Source organism: Catharus ustulatus, chromosome 5 (genome assembly GCF_009819885.2).
Source record: "Catharus ustulatus isolate bCatUst1 chromosome 5, bCatUst1.pri.v2, whole genome shotgun sequence".
NCBI classification, from domain to species: Eukaryota; Metazoa; Chordata; class Aves; order Passeriformes; family Turdidae; genus Catharus; species Catharus ustulatus.
The window spans coordinates 50,096,192-50,115,265 of NC_046225.1; the positions used below are offsets into that span (position 1 = coordinate 50,096,192).

Below are 19,074 nucleotides of genomic sequence, written 5' to 3' on the forward strand. Positions count from 1 at the left end.
CTGTACTCAGCACTGGTGGGGCTGCAGCTTGAGTGCTTCAGTTCTGACTCCCTCACTTTAAAAAGAACATTGAAGGGCTGGAACATGCCCAGCAAAGGGTAGTGAGGCCTATGAAAGATCTAGAAAACATGTCTTAGGAAATACAGCTGAGGGAACTGGGTTTGTTTACTCCGGAGAGGCTCAGGAGGGATCTCATCACTCTGTAAAACTCCCCGAAAGGAGGTTGTAGTGAGGTGGAGTTCAGTCTCTTCTACTGTGCCTACAGTGAGAGGACAAGAGGAACTGGCCTCAAGCTGAGACTAGTGATGGTTAGATTGGATATTGAAAAATTTTTTGACTGTTTGGATGGTCAGGCATTGGAATAGGTTTCCTGGAGAGGTTGTGGAGTCACCATCAGCAGTCACCTGGCACTGTTTAGGAGGTGTCTGGATGATGTAGTGCACTGGTTTAGGAGCTACAGTTCTGGGTTAATGGTCAGATTTTATGGTCTTACAGCTCTCTTCCAGCTTTGATGACTTAATGACTCTAAGTGCATTTTTATGAGCAAAATCTTGATCCTCAGTGTCTCTACAGTGGCCTAGGGATTTCTTTACAGAGTTTAAATATGCAGTGGATATCTAGAGTCTGTTTTTACTGTATGTTGAACACTATAAATAGAATAGGCTTTTACTTTCCAAACTTCCAAACTAGGACCAAGATGGAAAGAAACCATTGTTGGGTGGTGATACAAGCAGTATAGTCTGATATATTGTACCAGTGCAAAAATGCATGTTGATCCATGCTGCCTGTTACCCTCATTAGTTTTGTCTGCCCTGTATTCATCCCCCAAACCTTATGTATTCATAAATAGGCAAAGATTTTTGCTACTGATGCCCCAAACTGTCCAGGAGAGAACCATGTCAGCACCACAGCTCTTGTGGCTTGACAAGGCTGTTCAGGTGCACAGTTCAGAGGCATGGCACCCCTCCAAGACATTTCTGCCTTCCTTTAACTAAGAGATTATCTTTTCTTGTCATTTCTGTTTGATCAAAACTCTTACGACACGAAAGACTGAAATCACAAATGAGAAGAATTTTTTAAGAAGGAATGCAGGTGCAGCTCCTTAAGTAAGAAACAGAGTTGGATCATTCCGTCAAAAATGAAGAGCAAAGAGATAAGTTTATACTTGCACTGTGTTTGATGTATATTTACTCAAGTTTCATATAGCAAACAGATAGAAACAAGCAGATTGTTTCTATAGAGATTCACAGACATCATGACTGATTGACTAAAAACTAAAAGAAAGGGCTCTACCAGACTGTTTATATCTGTCTGTATAAAACTGAAATATATATAAATATATAGGTTTACAGAAACAAAATGATGTTTTTGAATTTCTTTGCTTTTAAAAGAGTTTCTAAATCATGATTTAACACTTTGAAGCATTCTGATATTATTTCCATTTTAGTATGTTTGACAGCTACTGTTTTTCATTTCCCTTCCTGTGGATGAGATGATGCTCTGTATTCCCTTTTTGTATTTATTATTGGAACCTGCTGTTAGAAGGCCAAATCTGAAAATTCCAGGATAAATTTTTAGGACTGCACTTCACTAGAGCAGCTCAGTTTCCTTGTTGTTTTCCAACATTTCTTTTCTGTGGATAATTTATCTTTTGTCACATGATCTTTCCTTATTAACCATTGAAAGCTACTCTGATCACAGATTGAAGCCATAATTTGACTCCTACCACTTTTATTTTTAACAAGAGAGCTAAACACTTAGCAAATCAGAGACTTACAATGTGCTACTTTGGTAGGCAGACTGCATGGCCTGGACATTGGTGTGATACAATTTTTCTTGTCATATTGTACCATTCCATTTATGACTTTATGTAGAATGTGCTGGGGCTGAGTTTTAAGTATCATTTGATCTCTAAATTCCAATTCACTCTCTAGTTACAGTCACTAGCTGCAGATTTTTACTTTTATTTTTTCTGGGTATCTGGGAATTAATGGGATCAGCATCCTAATACAGATTGCTCAACATTATATCAATATTATGCAAATGCTGCAATAATATTAATATTTCAGGACTAGGTGACCACTGCTTGAAAGGATTTTCATGGTTTGTGAAATGCACCTAAAGCTTATCCTGGAGGTTAGAATTGCTTTGTTTTTTGAAGAAGACTGTTTTGAGGACAACCACTGTCTTTATGAGCTTTATATAGACTGACTGAAAGGAAGATAATGAGGGATGCACTTTGGCCCGTATTTGAGAATTTATGAGGTTTCCTAAAGGTTGTGTGGATTCAGCATGCAAGCAATGGAAATTTTTGGAAACACAAATATATGTACTTTATGCAAATTAATTTAATTACCTTTCAAATGACAGGAATTCTGTGATCAATTTGTTCGTAAAACAGGGCAAAAGTACCAACAGGTCTTTGAATATTACCTCTTTCTTATTGTAGAGTATCTTCTTTGGAAGAAGTTAGAATTATATTTTTTTCCCAATGTACTCTTTTATTTCAATTAGGGAAGATAGATTCCAATCATTGAGGTGCCTGTCAGCACTGCAAGTGATCATGGTTAATTGGCTTACTCAAATGACTGAGATTGATGGACACTGTTCATGCACAGCAGCTGAATAAATATTTTTTTTCAGTAGCCTTGAGCATTGTGGAGTTTTTTATGGAATAGGCTTAAAAGTCAAACCCCAAAGTTCGGCTAGCATTTTTTATGTTGCCATCTCTAGAAACTGAGTAATACTTCACAAGTACAATTTCATGGTTGTTCTCTCTTTTTTTATTCCCCAAAAAGATTAACTTTAATTGATTAATCTGGTTCTTGCAGTTTTTTTGCTACTATTGGAAAATAGTTCTAAACTTGTCTTGTTCAGGGAGAATTGGCCAAATACATGCAGTATTCTGCTCATATTAGGGCTGCATAGCAGTTCCTTTGTTGGTCCCAATTCCTATGATCAATTTGAAGGGAATGGTGAGGGGTGAGCGAAAATGCAGTTACTGTACAACTGGTAAATGTTTCTGTAGCTTTCTGAAACCAAAGCAGAGAACAGACATCTTTTCAGTACCGACTTTAAACAGCATTCAATATTTTTCCTGTTTTCAGCTGCAGTTTACCAATTGTCACTTAATAGGTATGAAGCCAGGAGAGGTACTGCAGGTTCCATACAAGTCACCAGGAAATTCTATGCTCTTTGCTGTAAAACATGGCTTAATTTCTATGTACCATATAATAGCAATACTATATATAAGGATGCAGTCTTTTTGTGCTGTGACTGGTTCTTAAATCTTAGATTAGTTCATGCGTTGGGAAAGACTGGTTTTGTATTGTACCATTGCATCATTTAAGCCACAGCTTGCAGGGTTACTGTTATGATAATAATCAATATAGTAATAGTAGTACTACTGCTACAGCTACTGTTTATTTTTACTTCACTCCCCTGATTTCAGTAGAGTGTGCCAGCACACTGATTGGAAATCCAGTTTGTTTCGTCTCAGATTCACAGCATTCGCAGCCAGAGCAATAACCAAACTGCCTCTGAAGTACGTGAGATTTCAGATGTGAGTGCTCTGTAGCTGCACAAGGCTCATCTGTGATTCTGTAATTTGTTAAAGAAATGGCTGGAGTGCTGAGCTGTGGACGTGACTAGGTCGAGGCAACAATTCTGAAAACACTTTCTTTTTATCTGTGGTCAGTCTGTCAGTGTGCTGTGATAAAGTCTCTTAGTTTCTTGTGTTCCTAACATTTGATCTATTTAAGTGTTGATGGGAATGTATTTCTTAAAACTTTTCTTTTGTTGCTTTTGCACAGTATGTCTTCCATGGTCACCTTCTCTTCTCCTGTGCTCAGTGCCTTCTTGGAAAGTTTCATGCACAAATTTAGCCACCTTTTTATGTCAGTTGCCTACTACTCTGTCTCCTTTTGTCCAGTCTAAATTCTGTCTTGTGTCACTCATATGTGTTCACAGTTGTTTTGTTAGCTCAATATGGCTGAATCACAACCTTAAAGCTTACAACTTTTCACCTCTTACACACTCTCAGTTACTGTGAATAATCATTATTCTATGCCATTGAGCACTAAAATATAAAAATTTTCTGTGATGTGATGGATCTTAGAACCAGGAGTAGGGTCTCAGTTCTCAGTTTTAGTCTTGCAAATTCTGAATGCAAAGGGATTTTATATTCCTTTATTTTTTAAGCTGTCACATGACAACTCCTGTCCAAATTCCTGTTGTCATGCTAATGTATTTCTGTAACCTTTCCAGTTGCAGCTTGGATCCATTTGCGTCATCTAGAGATGTCCTATAGATAGAATTTTCCACTTTTTCTACTGACTTATCTCTTGTTCAAGTTCTTCTTTTGTCTTCTCTTTCATTGGATCTCACACATAAACCATTCCCTTTCAATTTCAAGGTACTTCAAAACCTGTCCTCAGCGATTTTTATTTGGTTGGGGTTTTTTTTGTGCGGTTTTTTTTTCCCCCTCAAGAGGCCATTTCCTGCCTCAGATCTTGCTAGCTTCTGCTCCCATACTTTCAACTTTTTATATCAATTTCTCCCAAGCTGCCCTTTATACTTGAAAGAAACTTTCTATAAATGTCTGCAAAGCCAGTTCATTGTTTCTCATTTTGTTTCTGTTTAAACTTACTTTTCCTTTTGCACTTTTCCCGTTTTTTCCTTTCTGTGAAGGTTACAAAATATCACAAAGAATTAAGCTGGTGTTGTACTAAAGTTGCTATCTGTAATTATGCCCCCATTGGCTTTCCAAATCTTGAATTTTATGTTGAATTCAAGTCATAAGCTCCTTGCAGAGTTTATGTATCCTGTATAAGCAACACTGAGTGCCTGCATAGTTCAGTTGTGATGAACTAAACCAAGAGTAATGTTATTGTAAGTATTACAAAGCACTTCATTAAAAATGTAAAGGTATTGACCAATGCTAAAGCTAACCCAAGCAGCACTTTACTCTTTCTTTTCACCCCAAAGTTGCACAGACTACTTGTCTGCTCTGATTTATATTTTATCTTTATTTCCTGTGCCCTAATATCGTCTCCAAATACTTTCTGTCTTCTCCAGCTGTGCTGGCCCCCTTGTGTCGGCAGCTAAGACAAGATACATTCAATTTTTGTCTGTACCTCTTATGTCTGTGCCAGCTATAAGAGAAATATTTTGAAGAACATTACACACCTGTTCTTAGTTATTAATTCCTTATCAGTCTGCCTGTATGGACATACATTGTGCTGCGTTCCAGTTGTGTGGATAATTCTACTGGCCTAGAATGGAGCTGGGTTTTGGAGAAGAGAGGCTGAGGGTGTGCTCTGCTTGTTGCAATAGCTCATAACAGGTTGTTGCAATAGAGGCTAGCCTCAGCAATGGCTCTTGTCACAGAGGTTTTCACAGCCACCTCGCTGCTGTGCACCAGCAAAAGCCGCAGTAATTCACTGGCCCCTACAAGGGCTGCTCTCAGGATCTGTGCTGACACTACAACACCTCATTCTCTCTTAAAAGCCAGGCAACTACAGCTGGGTTTTCCTCCTCACAGGGTTCCTCACTACAGGAAGTTTGCTTTGCTGAGAGGACACTGGTCTTGGAGCCTTGTCCTGCAGCAGCACCTCCAAGCTGTTTGCCGAGAAAGTAACCCTGACCCTGGGAAGAGTGTTGGCTTGCTGCCTTGGCAGGAGGGGTCACTGCGCTGACCACGTAGCTATTAAGGAATGGAATATGCTTCTGCTAATAAGTGAATGCAACTTCACTGCCTGTTGATCTTGGCTTCCATCTTACTCTGGTTTTGTGTGATTTTTAAATTTCATTGAGTCTTTCATGTCTAGGTGCATTTTTAGATCACCATGGAAAATGTATGTTCAAAATTTTCTCTAGGGCTATTTTGAAGTATGTCATTCACCAGCAGACAGTAAATGCTGATTGAGATGTTGCCTTTTTGAATAGCAGTAGTGTCTCTATTGTAGAGGTTTATCTCCACAACAAGTTATGCTCTTGAGAGCAGTAAATAAGTAGAGGCTCCTTTTAGGAAGTTCTTGATGGCTCTACATATTCTTACATATCTTCTATAGTGTAGCAGATGATTGATGTTTGGAGCTGCTTTCTACCTCAACCAGAAAACCAAATAGGTATGCTGTAGGATGTATGATGTAGGATTATGTATTTTACAGGAATTGCAGAGTAGAAATCAAGCCACAGATAAGTCTGTTTGCCAGCAATATTGGGATTTGGAGCCATGGCAGGAAAACCATGTGCATTAAAGACCAAACAGTAACTGTGCAATTAGTCTTGCTTTGAAAACAGTTGCACCACACTGAACTGTGAAGTATTCCCTTTAATTATACAGGGAAACTACAAAACCTTGTATGCTTGAGTACTGTATGGCTTTGTTGTTAAAGTTGCCTGTGATTCCAATTTTAGCTAGAGTGTCTCTAATCGCAGGGAGGTAAATGTAGCAGCTTACTTTAGAAAATACAGTCAATGGAGCTGATAAATCACTATTGACAATCTCTAAGACAAATCCTGAATCCATTTATTCCTGGGTTTTTGACATATATATATTTAAATATGTTTGGTGGTTGGTTTGTTTTTATTTTTGTGTGGTTTTTTTGTTGGGTTGGGCTTGTTTTGTTTCAGTTTTTTGTGTTTTTTTCCCCCCTGGTCATTGTTGTGGATTTTTGTTTTGTTTTGTTCTGAGTTCTCTTCTCCAGCTTTTTCTAGAATTTAATGTTTGTTCATTAGAGCTACTGATTGAAATATTCAATTTTCTATTGAAAAGTAAATTAAAACTTTTTACATACTTTTAACCATGAGAATGTATATAGATTATGTGTATAACTTACCTTCTTCTTCTCTTTATGCTCTCTTCAAATGACCAAAATTTAAGCTGATGACATAAAAGCATAGATTTTGCTGAAGTGCTTTAGTTACTTTTCTAGCTCATCTTTTCACTCTAGGCAAGATTTTAATGATAGTTCGTAATCTACAAAACATTGAAATAAGTCTTGCCTTTTATTCATACAACTGTTTGCATCTGTCAATTTGCATGTTCAAAATAAGGACTAGATTAGCACAGATGCAAAATTATGATGTGAAGAGTGAGATTTTTCAGAATTCTAACTATGTAGGTCTTGCTGGACTGCCTTACCTTCTGTAGATATGATTTGCCATATTTCCATTTACCCTGTTCATATGTTCTCATAGCATCCTCCAGTGTGATTATCTGTACAATTTCTCATAGCATCCTCCAGTGTGATTATCTGTACAATTATAGCAATCTGACTCGTTAAAAGACTCTGGAAGCAGAGGTTATGCACTTCTGTTCACTGCATTTTCTGCAGCCCTCACCTTTTCCACGGCTGTAGTGTCATCAATGTAATATTATGGGTATGTGTCAGAAGCACTGTGGTCTGTTGGATCTATTAGGTTTCACCTGAGGTCAATAACTGCAGATTGCTTTAGAGAACAAATTAAAATGGTTTACTAAACCAAGAAACTTTGCTTTTCGCTTTGGTCTCAGCCATAGGGACTAGGTTCTGAAACCAACATTGGCCCTGAAGCAGCTCAAAAAATCTCTTTAAAGGGCTTTAAAAGTAACCAACAAGGAGGGTAGCCACATTTTCAACATTTTGTTAAGAGAGGTTATACATCAAGGAGAGGTTACACATTTTAATAAATTACTTTATAGTCCCTTATTGATGTCAAAACAAATTTGGGTGAGGCAAAAGGTAAAGGTTACAAGTGTTTATTGGCAGCAACCTGGGAAGATGAAGATAAATTGGCTAATGCCTGGTGCTTTATTTTGTGCTTACCTCTTAGGAAAGCATGTGGTTACTAGTTTTGACTATGATATTTTTTGTTTTTAAAACTTTTCATCAGAATATTTAATTGATATTTGGTATCACTTCTCTTATCGTGGAAATATATAGACTGCTAGAATGCCTTCTTTAGTTTCTCGTTCTTAATTTTTTTTCTGAAAAATTCCCTGCCTCACTGATGCGGAATTCCAGTTTAAGGAGTTAGAATGCTGAATAGAATGATAAAATAACTGACTGAAGTGAAGTCATGTTAACCCATTAGTTGAACTGCTGTGAGAGGTTCCATATGAAAGAGATTTCAGAATGTGACATAACAGAAACATTTAGATGCCTTTCACACAAAATTTTGGATCTGGAAGAAAAGCTGGGATGGGTTTCTGAGCAAAGGTAAAATGATAGGAATACGTTTTATTCATTTTTCTATGAAATTCCCTGGTCATTAGCTGCATTGTAGGTCTATAGGTATATAGGTCTCTTTTTTTAGTTCTGAGTTTGGTTTTGGGACTCTTCCTTGATTTTCTGTTTGGCTTCATGAGACTAGACCGCTTTCTCCTGTTCTCAAATAAAATGTGTTGCATTTAACATAATCCAACCAGCAATTTAGCTACTTGTTACTTGCCTTCTCCTCAATTTTTTTATTGTGGAATATCAAATCTGTTGTTAGACTGTCAGGAAAAATATCCCAGAATTTTTTTCTTTATTTGTTAGATTTTTTCCTATTGTTATTGATACTATATTGGAATTTGTGTGATGCAGTTTATAATGAGAAACAGTTATATCAGATATCTGCCTCTCTTTCACAGCTTTCTGTTTAAAAAAAAAAAAAAGCAATTCATTGACCTGTTTTCAAGACTGACTGTAATTGAACATTCATGACAATGAAACATATTGAGGAATCTATTTGTTCCCCTTTAGTAGCTGTTCCTGCTTTGTTTGAAGTAATTGTTTTTATATATTTAATGACTTTCACTCAGGCTATGAATCTGTTTGTCAATAGTCACAGTTTGTGTCCTGCCTGGCCCTTTAATGGTAATCTCTGATTAGTCAAACTGTTCCCAGCCTTTGAAATTTGTTAGATCTTTTAGACAGGAAAGAGAGGGAGGAGGATTGAAGTTATCTGTAAATAATTATGCAGGTGGGCACTTCATGCCAGCTGTGAAAAAAAATTACTCAGTGATTTAATCAAAAGCAAAATATGAGCAAATATGTGCCATTGTTCTTGAACCCTGTGAGGCTAAATATAAATAAGCATGCATTCTGCTATGGCTGTGACTAACACAGCCATAGATGGATTCCACTTTATTCTACATGGCTATTTCATAATTCATTTAATTTGAAAGAGAGAGTAGTAAACCAATTTTTATGGTTGCACAGTGGCATTAAATGGTGAGTTGCATGAAAGACGAGTAGAAGTGATGTTAGTTTTAAATTTTGTAAGAAAACAAGGAAGGCAAAATAGTTGGCTAGAAAGATTTGTTGCACTAAAAAAATATTGTATAAATGTTGTTGTCATTGTGCTTGCTTACACAATCTCTAAAAAAAGATAGGGCTTTTATTCATCTTGTTTCAGAAATAAAGTACCCTCAGAAAAGACAGTATAGTGATTGTTCTACCTAATTTTTAACAAACTGTAGGGACCCAGATTTCCCCTTTCTTAAGAGGAAGTAGGAAATATTTTGGGCTAAAAATGTGATCCCATGTAAGATGCATTTTGTGAAGAATATGTGCCACCTCAGGATGTATTATGGACCTTCAAAAACAGAGAGGTCGCAGGGAGGCATTGGAAAAATAGCTATGTTGTACAAGTAGGTAGTAATGTCATCAAGGCAGATGGCAGAAGTGGAATAAGTGTTCTTGGATGAAATCAGAGCTCTGTCTCTGGGTCCCTGCTGAAGAACAGGGTGAGCTGCTGCTGCCACCCACCATGAGGTTGCAAGTCCATGTCCTTCAGGTGGGATGAATGGTAGGATTGTGCCTGTAGTGGGCTGATTCCAGAGGGAGAGGAGAGGAGAGGGATATTTCTGAGTGCAGAAGTGTGAGATTATAAATGGAGGACAAGTCTCTTCAGGTGTCTTACAGGAGGCTAGCACTTGGATCTCATTTGACATTCAGCAACTCACTTGGAAACAAACAGTTACTAATTTTCTGATGTTAAATTATTGTGTACTGGGTTATTTTTGACCAGTTTTAAATGTACCATGAAGAATTGTTCTTGGCTTTTTTTATATTTTCTTTCTTTCCAAAAGTTTTCTAAACAACTCCTCTAATACATGGCATACTGGTTTCATCTGGAATAGAGCTAATTTTCCTCTTAGTAGTTGGCACAGTGCTGCTGTTTGGATTTAACAGGAAACAAACTTGCACATTTAATACTGAAATGTAAAAGAATACAAACATCTGAGTCCGCTGAAGCTATTCCCTTATTTTTTGTCTTCAAAATAATCTTCCTTTTTTATTTGAATTTCTTAGGATGGCTGATATTCTATGACAAACTGTGTTTTCTTGCTTTGGTGGATTTGACTGTAATGACTCTTTGATAATTTTTTTTTCTCAAACCAGGCATTGTTACTGTGAAGTAGGTGCTTAGAGTAGCACCCTCAAACTCAGACAGTCTTAATCTTTTGTACTTTTCCTCATGTCTATTGATTCCGCTCACTTCTTTTTTTCCCCTCCTGTTTGTACTGTAAAGGCAATGCATAAATCTTTGTTCATTCTGTTCCATTAGAGCCCGTTAAAACACTTCTCTTGTGCTCTGCCTTGGGCTCTCCTTTCTACCACAGCAAGGCAAGTTTCACTTTCAGTTGCAACCACTACAAATGAGCACAGAAAGCTGAATTTTAAGGTTAAACAGTTCTAGGGCTTTCACAGGTATTTTGAATTCTGTTTACAAAAATAAAAAATAAGATCAAGGACTTGTTTTCACCTGCAGAATCTTCCTCTGATGGCAGTGACTCAAGAAATATGCAGTTTTAGAACAAAGTCACCTTAAAAATGCATTTTTATAGTCTTTTTGTCCTCTCTGTCTCTCCACTGTTTGTCTCATGCATTAGTTGTTCACAACCTTTGAAAAACACTGAGTTACGGCAGTTCAGGTGGTAATTCATCTGCCATACATCACAGAGAAAAAGGAAACCTCCCTCTAGCATATCTCCTGAACTTGCACTTCTCCCATCTAGAGAGGTGGGAAAATTAAAGAGATTGAGATAGTCCTGGAATATCTGCCTTGGTACTTCTCAAGGATGAAGTGCCAAATTTCTCAAACTTTCCTGAGAGATGGGTGGTACTAGTTGCTGAAATCAGTGAGGAATCTCTAATTTGTACAGTTAGCTGCTTTGATTGCTTATAAGAAAAATGAACAAAAAAATCCAGTCCAATCAATGAAACCTTCAGCTTTTATTTAAAACAGAATTGATTGACTGCACTATGTACAGTAATTTCACAACTAAAAGGCGCACCCTTTTGACTAAAATTTTGGTCCAAACCCGGAAGTCCGCCTTGTAATCTGGTGCACCTGATATATGGACAAAGTTCTGAAATTTGCCAACCGGGAGGGGCAAGCCGTGAACTGAGCCACGAGCCGAGCCGTGAGCCGAGCCACGGCAGCTGCATGAGCCGAGCCGTGAGCCGCGGCAGCTGCATGTGAGCCGAGCCGCAAGCCAAGCCGCAAACCGTGGCAACCGCACAAGCCGCGCTGCGAGCTGAGCCACACCAGCTGCGAGAGCCCTGCCAACCAGTGCCGGGGGTGGGCGGGAGTGCTGGGGACTGTGGCACGGGGAGGGTGCCTGGGGCTGTGTTTAAAGGCTACACCAATCTTTGAAAAATGTTTGCAAATTGAGCACCTGCCAGTAAAACCTGTGATCGTGCGATTCCGTTACTATTTAATTACTTTGTTGTGTGCGGATCCTCACTGCAAAAAAAAAAAAAGTGTGCCTTATAATCCGGTGCGCCTTATAGTTGTGAAATTGCTGTACTTTTATTGACCAAGTAAACCAGTACTAACCCCTTTGGCTCAAGCAAGAGTGTGAACACTGTCTCTTCCTCACTTTCTCCTCCTCTCCATTCTCCTGTCCATTCAGAGCTGCTGCTTTACCTCTTAGTCTGAAGTGCAGAAACAACTGTCTGGATTCTTCAAAAAGCAGAATTCTTTCATGCGTCTGTATTCCTTATCTCTCTCAAGTTTTACTGTGTCAAGAATTATTTCATAAAAGGGGATTTCCTTTTATTTATTTATTTTGTTTTTCACCTTTCTTTTCTGGCCATAGTCTACAGAGGGATTTGATTTTCTATTACAGAAGGAGGTTCCTAAAGTGGAATTTCTTTAGGAATTTCCTTCTTGATTATGATTATGTACACTTTTGTGTGTATGTTGCTAGGTATATAGGGCAGATGGTAACAGATAGTTCTGCAAACTGTCATGTTTAATTTCCACACAGTCATGAATTCTTAACAATCTGAAACTTATTGAAAAAACATTAAATTGTGTGTTGAAAAGTTTGGCAGAAAACATAGAAAGCTTGCTTCATTTGGTTCTTAAAAGATGCAGAATATCTGTCTTAACAAACATAGTCTAGCCCTGAAGTACTAAGGTTGCTCTTAACTTTCTGTCCAGGGCCCCCAGCGGTGATTGCACTGTGTGGGAATCTCTGAGATACACTCCCACCATATATCTTCTTCCTGAAGTAATCAGTGTGTGTCAGGGGAGAGGAGGTAGGGACAAGAAGGCTGTGTGCATCTTTTGTCTCATTCTGGGTTCACTGGCTGCTGGCTGCTATGCAAACAGTAACACAAAAGAGAACAGGGGAAGTTTGGATTTATATATGAGTCAAAAAAGAGCTGGCTTGCAGATGTTGGTAAACATAAACATATATATTGTTGTTTCTCTGTTTTTAGGAATACACTATAGATATAATTTTTGCCCAGACTTGGTATGACAGCCGTCTAAAATTTAACAGCTCAATGAAGGTGCTTATGCTTAATAGCAATATGGTTGGAAAAATTTGGATTCCAGACACTTTCTTCCGGAACTCAAGGAAATCTGATGCTCACTGGATTACAACTCCAAATCGTTTGCTTCGAATCTGGAGTGATGGAAGAGTATTATACACTCTAAGGTGGGTTTTTATTATTTGGGTAGAAAAAAACCTCAAAACCCTGTTATGACCAGGAATATGAAAATAATGAGTATGAATAAAATTCCCAGCATCTCTTTTGTTATGGACCACATGAATTTGCAAGGAGTTGATTAAAGAAGAAAATAAAAAAATATAATTTGATCATGAAAAAGATTAAATTTATAACATTGAAATATAATGCAAAGATACAGTAATTTCCCGAATACAAGCCGCAGCAATTTGACAAAAATTTTGGTGGAAACCCAGAAGTGTGGCTAATAGTCAGGGGCGGCTAATCTGTAAATAATTTTCTGACATTTACAACCCCAGACGTGCCAGCCAGGGCACCGAGCCAAGCACCTGCCAGTAAAAGCCGGCATTTCGCGATTGTTACAGTGTTACTGTGTTGCCCTGGCTCCCTGCAGGCAGCACGGGGGGCGGGGAGAGAGGCGGGAGAGCTCTCTTCTTCCCTCCTCTGCCGCAGCCCAGGGGAGAGACGGGGAGGCCCCGCGCCGCCATTGCCGCGGCCCAGGGTGGGGGGGAGCCCGCGCCGCCATTACCGTGGCTCGGGGAGGAGGCGGGGTGCTCTGTCCCCGCCCGCCGTGGCAGGAGCAGGCAGGCTCCATCCTGGCCCGCCGCCGCCGCGGCAGGAGCGGGGAAACTCCGACCCCGCCCACTGCCAGCGCCACGGACGCGGGAAAGCTCCGTCCCTGCCTGCCACCGCGGGGCAGCGCCGACCCGGGGTGACCGAGCCCAGTGGTAGCGGCGGCCGGCCCCGAGCCCAGTGGCAGCGGTGGCGACCGGCCCCGAGCGGCAGTGCCAGGCTGGGCCACCTGGCCCCGTCAGCAGCCCCTAGCAGGCCGAGCCTGCACAGCCTTAGCTCAGCCAGTAAACCCCGCCCTTCCCCCGGTTCTGGTACTAATTGCACGCGGGTCCTCGCTGCGAACGACAGAGCGGCTTATATTCGGGTGCGGCTTATTTATGGACAAAAACTGAAATGTTTGCCAACACCCAGTGATGCGGCTTATACTCAGTGCGGTTTGTATTCGTGAATTTACTGTAATTGCCTAAGGACAGCTGAAGGGGATAGCAAATTTTGGTCTCATTTAGACACAGACAAGATTTTGAAAAGGATCTTATATAGTATATGACATCATGATGGTCTGTCGCTAATACATTGCAGATAAATTATTTTTGTCTAAATACTTCATAATCTAATTTCCACCAAACTATATTCTGTAAGCAAATTATTAAAGTCTTCAAATAATAAAAGTTATGAGAAATTTGATTAAAGCTAAGGCCTCAGTCCTGCATGTACTTCTTAATATATTTATGCTTGCAAGCTATTAAAATCAACAGATCTCTTAATCCAAAATAGGCATAAGCAAACATATTAGTGATAATTCTACTTGGCAACTGGAAGATGCCTGTGCTGCTTTTAAGTTTAAGGCTATCTGTACTGATTTTTGAGTCACTTTTCAATCACTTCTTGAAAGGCTGCAGTCCACAAGAAAGTATTTTAGGGTCATCACTGTCATATTTTTTAAATATGCCGAAAAAATATTGTAAGAATTCAGGAGCTGATCAAGAAGTATTCCATGAAGAGCATACCATAAATACAATTCTGCTCTTAAAAGTTCATTTATTTATTTATTTATCTATTTAAAACCAAAAGTGGCACTTTTAATTACTTTCTTCTCAGTCATTTATGCTGTGTTCATATGCAGTCTGTGTTGTATGAACACTTTATAAATTTCTCCTGTATCGAACGAAAGAAGAATTAGAATGATTTACAAGAATTCTCTACACTGAATTTTTTCTTAGTATGCATCATTTGAGAACATACAGACATCTCTGAAGAGCATTTTTTAAATGGTTTGTTATGCCACTTTGTGTTTATAAAAGCCTCTAGAGAGTCCCTTCTGTTGACATGCTAATTTTTTTTTTATTTTTCTAATTAGCAATTGTAGAGCCATACTTGGATTTTACATCCATTGTCCATTCATTTTCAATGCAAAATTTCTTCTAAAGAGATTCGAAGTAACAGAAGGAAATAAATATGAGCTAAAAAATCATGTGAGCCCTCACAGAGCAATAGGTTAGAATTACCCTGTCAGAGTATCAGAAATAAAATGCAATGGGCTGGTAACAGAACAGCAGAACAGGCTTTCATCCAACACTGCAACACAAAACATCTGTATGGGTGAGGATATGGCCTGAATTTCACCTAAGGTAAAACAACATTGAGAGGTTAATGTCTTGCTTATTGAAGGGACAATAATATGATCTGACAATGCTCCAGGTTTGTGGGCTCCCCTGTATCACCACTCTTTCCTTGTCTTTAATTCAGGGGGCAGATGCGGTGAAAATGTTAATCAGCCTTACTGAATCTCCTCTGAGGGTAGCCCATGGTGTGCCCATTGCTCCAACAGTGATTCCAGATCTAGTTGCGGTGCTTTCAACACAAGGCTTAGCTTGTTTTCTTTTTCCTTGAGTGTTTAACCATAAAAAAATGAAAATGGAAAGCAAAGGCAATTAATGCATGAATCATAGCTGACAAATTTGGAAAGCGTCTCCATAGTGATGCAAATACTCTGCTTGAAAGTTTGGGGAAAAGTCTTTCTCTCTCTGTCCCACAGTGTATGGTAAGAAATACACTTTTCCTTATAAAACTGGTCAGTCATAGTGGCAGTTAGTGTAGAATAAATACTTCATTCAGAGACTTAAAGAACTATCTGGCAGCATGTCTCACAGTCTTTTCCCATCACTTCTTGTCTAATATATAAGCATTGCACACACTCAAGGATGTGAGCATTATGTCAATTCTTAATGTTGATTTTAGAAGACATTTTGACTTTCTACACAGTTTTGCCAACAAAGGAGGAAGTGTTCTAAATGCAAAGAAGTAATTTTGGAGTCTAGCCCCTTACTTTGGCTTACTAGGGAAAGGTAGAACTGGGTTTTGCACTCATTGTTTGGAAGTCCTGTGGAAATCTGTGATAGCCTTTTCAAAATCAGAAAGTGATTTTTTTCAGAAAATTATGAGTCCTAAATCAGTTCTAAAATGTTTATAAGTTCTGAATTATTTGAATGCCTTAGACATTAAATAAGTAGAAGCATTACTTGCTTTTTCCTATCCAAATACTGTCTCTACCAGAGCTGCTTCTATGAGTATAGAGAAGCCCAGTGTCCGCCATGATTATTCACTTATGTAAAGCCGCCAGATACAATGATGCCAAATGCAATTTGACTTGATAAATGTGTTCTACAAAAACTTCCTTAGGTGCTATCATAAGCTCCTCTCCTTCCCGTATCTTCAGACCCTACTTTTTATCCCCTATTTCTCATAGAGCTGAGAGGTGCCCCCAAATCAATTGAAATTTTTGAAATGGCTTGAAATACCAATTGAGACAACACAGACCCTCAAGTTGCATGCAATAATAATGCCTGTTTTGTTCTTTGCTGGTGCTAATGCTGGATGTTGTTTTTCTGATGCACATGAGGCTATTCATAATATCCATTTATTGGCAAAATTTATTTCTTTGCATGTTCTTCACTGTGTAGTCGGAAGTATCTGAAGTCTTGAATATAACCTATTTTCTTTTTTTTCCCCCTCATTTTCTAATTAGGCTGACAATTAATGCTGAATGTTACCTTCAGCTTCATAATTTTCCTATGGATGAACACTCCTGTCCTCTGGAGTTTTCAAGCTGTACGTAGTAAAACACTTTTTTTTGGTTGTCTTTACATTCAGGCTTTAAATTTACTTAAATTTTGGCATCAGGAGAGCAAATGTTTACTTTTTAAAGCCTTGAGGCAAAACAAATAACTGACAATTCATGTTTTAACTAGACTTATTGCATTATTAAATACACTAATGTATAAGTTGAATCACATGCATTTTTTGCAACTTTAAAAATAATGTTCTTAGGAGTCTAATACAATGCCTATTCCAGTTAATGGAAATGCATTGTCCTGGAAAATTATGTTTTCTTATGCCTGCAAGACTTGTCAGCTTTGAATTAGTTCAATATGGTATACTTAAAAGAAAAAAATATGATATGTCTTCTTCAACCTGCTCCTGGAAATGCTGAATTAGTGTAAGAATTCCTTTTCTTTTGAGTGGGACTTACTCTATATGACTCTTCAGGTTTGGTTTTTTTTTTCATGCAAGCTATGTTAAAAAAACCTGGGGAATTCTGCTATTGTAATCATAGAATCAGTAAGACTGGAGAAAAACTCCAGGATCATCAAGTTTAACCCAGGACTGGACATCAACTTCTCAATGAAACCATAGCACAAAGTACCACATGCAGTCATTTCCTGAGCACCTCCAGGGATGGGGACTGTACCATCTCCTGAGCAGCCTGTTTCAACACTGCACAACCATTCAGTGAAGAAATTCTCCCTGATATCCAGCCTGAACCTCTCCTGATGCAGACATGAGGCCATGTCCTGTCATCCTGCTGCTGACTGCATGGGAGAAGAGGCCAATTCCTATCTTGTTACAACTTCCTTTCAGGAGGTCATCCCTAAACCATCAAATTATCTACTATTAAGTGTCTGTAACAATAATGTAACGATATTTATGTTTTAATAGTGATGATTCTGGGCCAGTTTTTATTACTGGAGTTCAAGAATATCATGTAGATATTTATAAACATTTGTATTCACAAAGTTTTTGATTGATCTCACATTTACCTAGGCTTAAAATTGAGGCCATACATTATATAGTTTAATTTAAAATGTATCAGGTCTGAGATCCACTTTATGTAGAGCCCTGGTTTAGTTTAGTTTAGTTTAGTTTAAGTAACTTAAGAGATCAGATAACATGCTTTGGTACATTCATTGGCTGAATGTTTCATTTGTTTTGTTTTATTCTAGATGGATATCCCAGAAATGAAATTGAATACAAATGGAAAAAAACCTCTGTTGAAGTGGCAGATCCAAAGTACTGGAGATTGTATCAGTTTGCATTTGTAGGGCTACGAAATACAACTGAAATTTCCCATACCTTGTCTGGTAAGGCAAAGTGTGAAGTTTTATTTTGTGCAATATCTATTTAGATCATTACTAACAAATGAAGATACAACTGAAAACCATATTAGAAGTCGTATAAATATTTTTATTCTTGTTTTTTCTAATTTTTAGGTGATTATATTATTATGACAATATTCTTTGATCTCAGCAGACGTATGGGATATTTTACTATTCAGACATATATTCCTTGTATACTCACAGTTGTTCTTTCATGGGTGTCCTTTTGGATCAATAAGGATGCAGTTCCTGCCAGGACTTCTCTGGGTAAGAATGTCTTTTTCAACCTTGAAAGATCTGGTACGCCCAAAGAATATGAATGTGCAGCCGGGAGTAAATTAACCACAGTTTATTCCCCTTCAGATTGTGACCATTGGTCATTCTCTTGAACTGCAACATTGGGAGAAGGAGTGTGGGAACCCAGGATATTCCCCTGGCTTCCCTGGAGCCTGTACAGGGGGCTCAGAAGCCTTGGCAAGGTGCCAGAAATCTCTGTGAGTTCGATCTAAGTCCCTGGGAGAAATTACCATCTTTATATACAGAATTACAGAGTCACAGAAATAAGTAGAGTGTAAATTGATGTGTTAAAAGGTAGAAAAATAAAGTTTTAAAGATTGTTTACATTAAGGGGTTTTTAGACACAAGATGGAGGATTTGTGGCGTAGTAAGAAATTCTTCTTCTTCTTCATGGCATCCATCTTCTAGGTCGGGATGCCAACTCGGGATTGGTGAAAAGAAAACTGCTCGGTGTAAAGTGGGTATAAAATATTAGTGATTAATTGTAAATAAAGTAGACGTAAATTAGAGTATAAAAGATAAGTCCTGCCCCAGAGGGCAGGAGAACAGCCTTGGATGAGTTGCAGAGTGGACCGCTGTAAGGTAGACAGAAAATTCCTTAGATAAGGAAGAATAAACGACCTTGGAAACCTCAGAACAACAGCTCTCGAGTCTTCTTTCATACCCTGCTGCACCCTGCCTGCAAAATAAGAACTCTTAGACCACCCTTTACTGTGCAGGTGAGTGATCTCAGACCATAAAAAAGGTCGCCACCTGCCACAGTTTGGCGTCCCTGGGTGGGCACAAGAAGTGGGCACATGAAGTGGGCTCAC

At 38.6% G+C, this 19,074-nt stretch overlaps 1 protein-coding gene across 4 annotated transcripts in view; it reads left to right on the forward strand.

Annotated features, from left to right (window-relative positions):
• GABRG1 (gamma-aminobutyric acid type A receptor subunit gamma1) overlaps window positions 1-19,074 on the forward strand; it is a 69,159-nt gene that overhangs the window by 31,287 nt on the left and 18,798 nt on the right. For 3 of the 4 annotated variants that reach the window (XM_033059674.2, XM_033059673.1, XM_033059672.1), the window contains 4 exons: window positions 12,708-12,928; window positions 16,558-16,640; window positions 17,813-17,950; window positions 18,080-18,232. In XM_033059674.2, the coding sequence (XP_032915565.1) occupies window positions 12,708-12,928; window positions 16,558-16,640; window positions 17,813-17,950; window positions 18,080-18,232 (595 nt within the window). The remainder of the gene's footprint in view (window positions 1-12,707; window positions 12,929-16,557; window positions 16,641-17,812; window positions 17,951-18,079; window positions 18,233-19,074) is intronic. The other variant, XM_033059675.1, reaches the window with a different exon arrangement.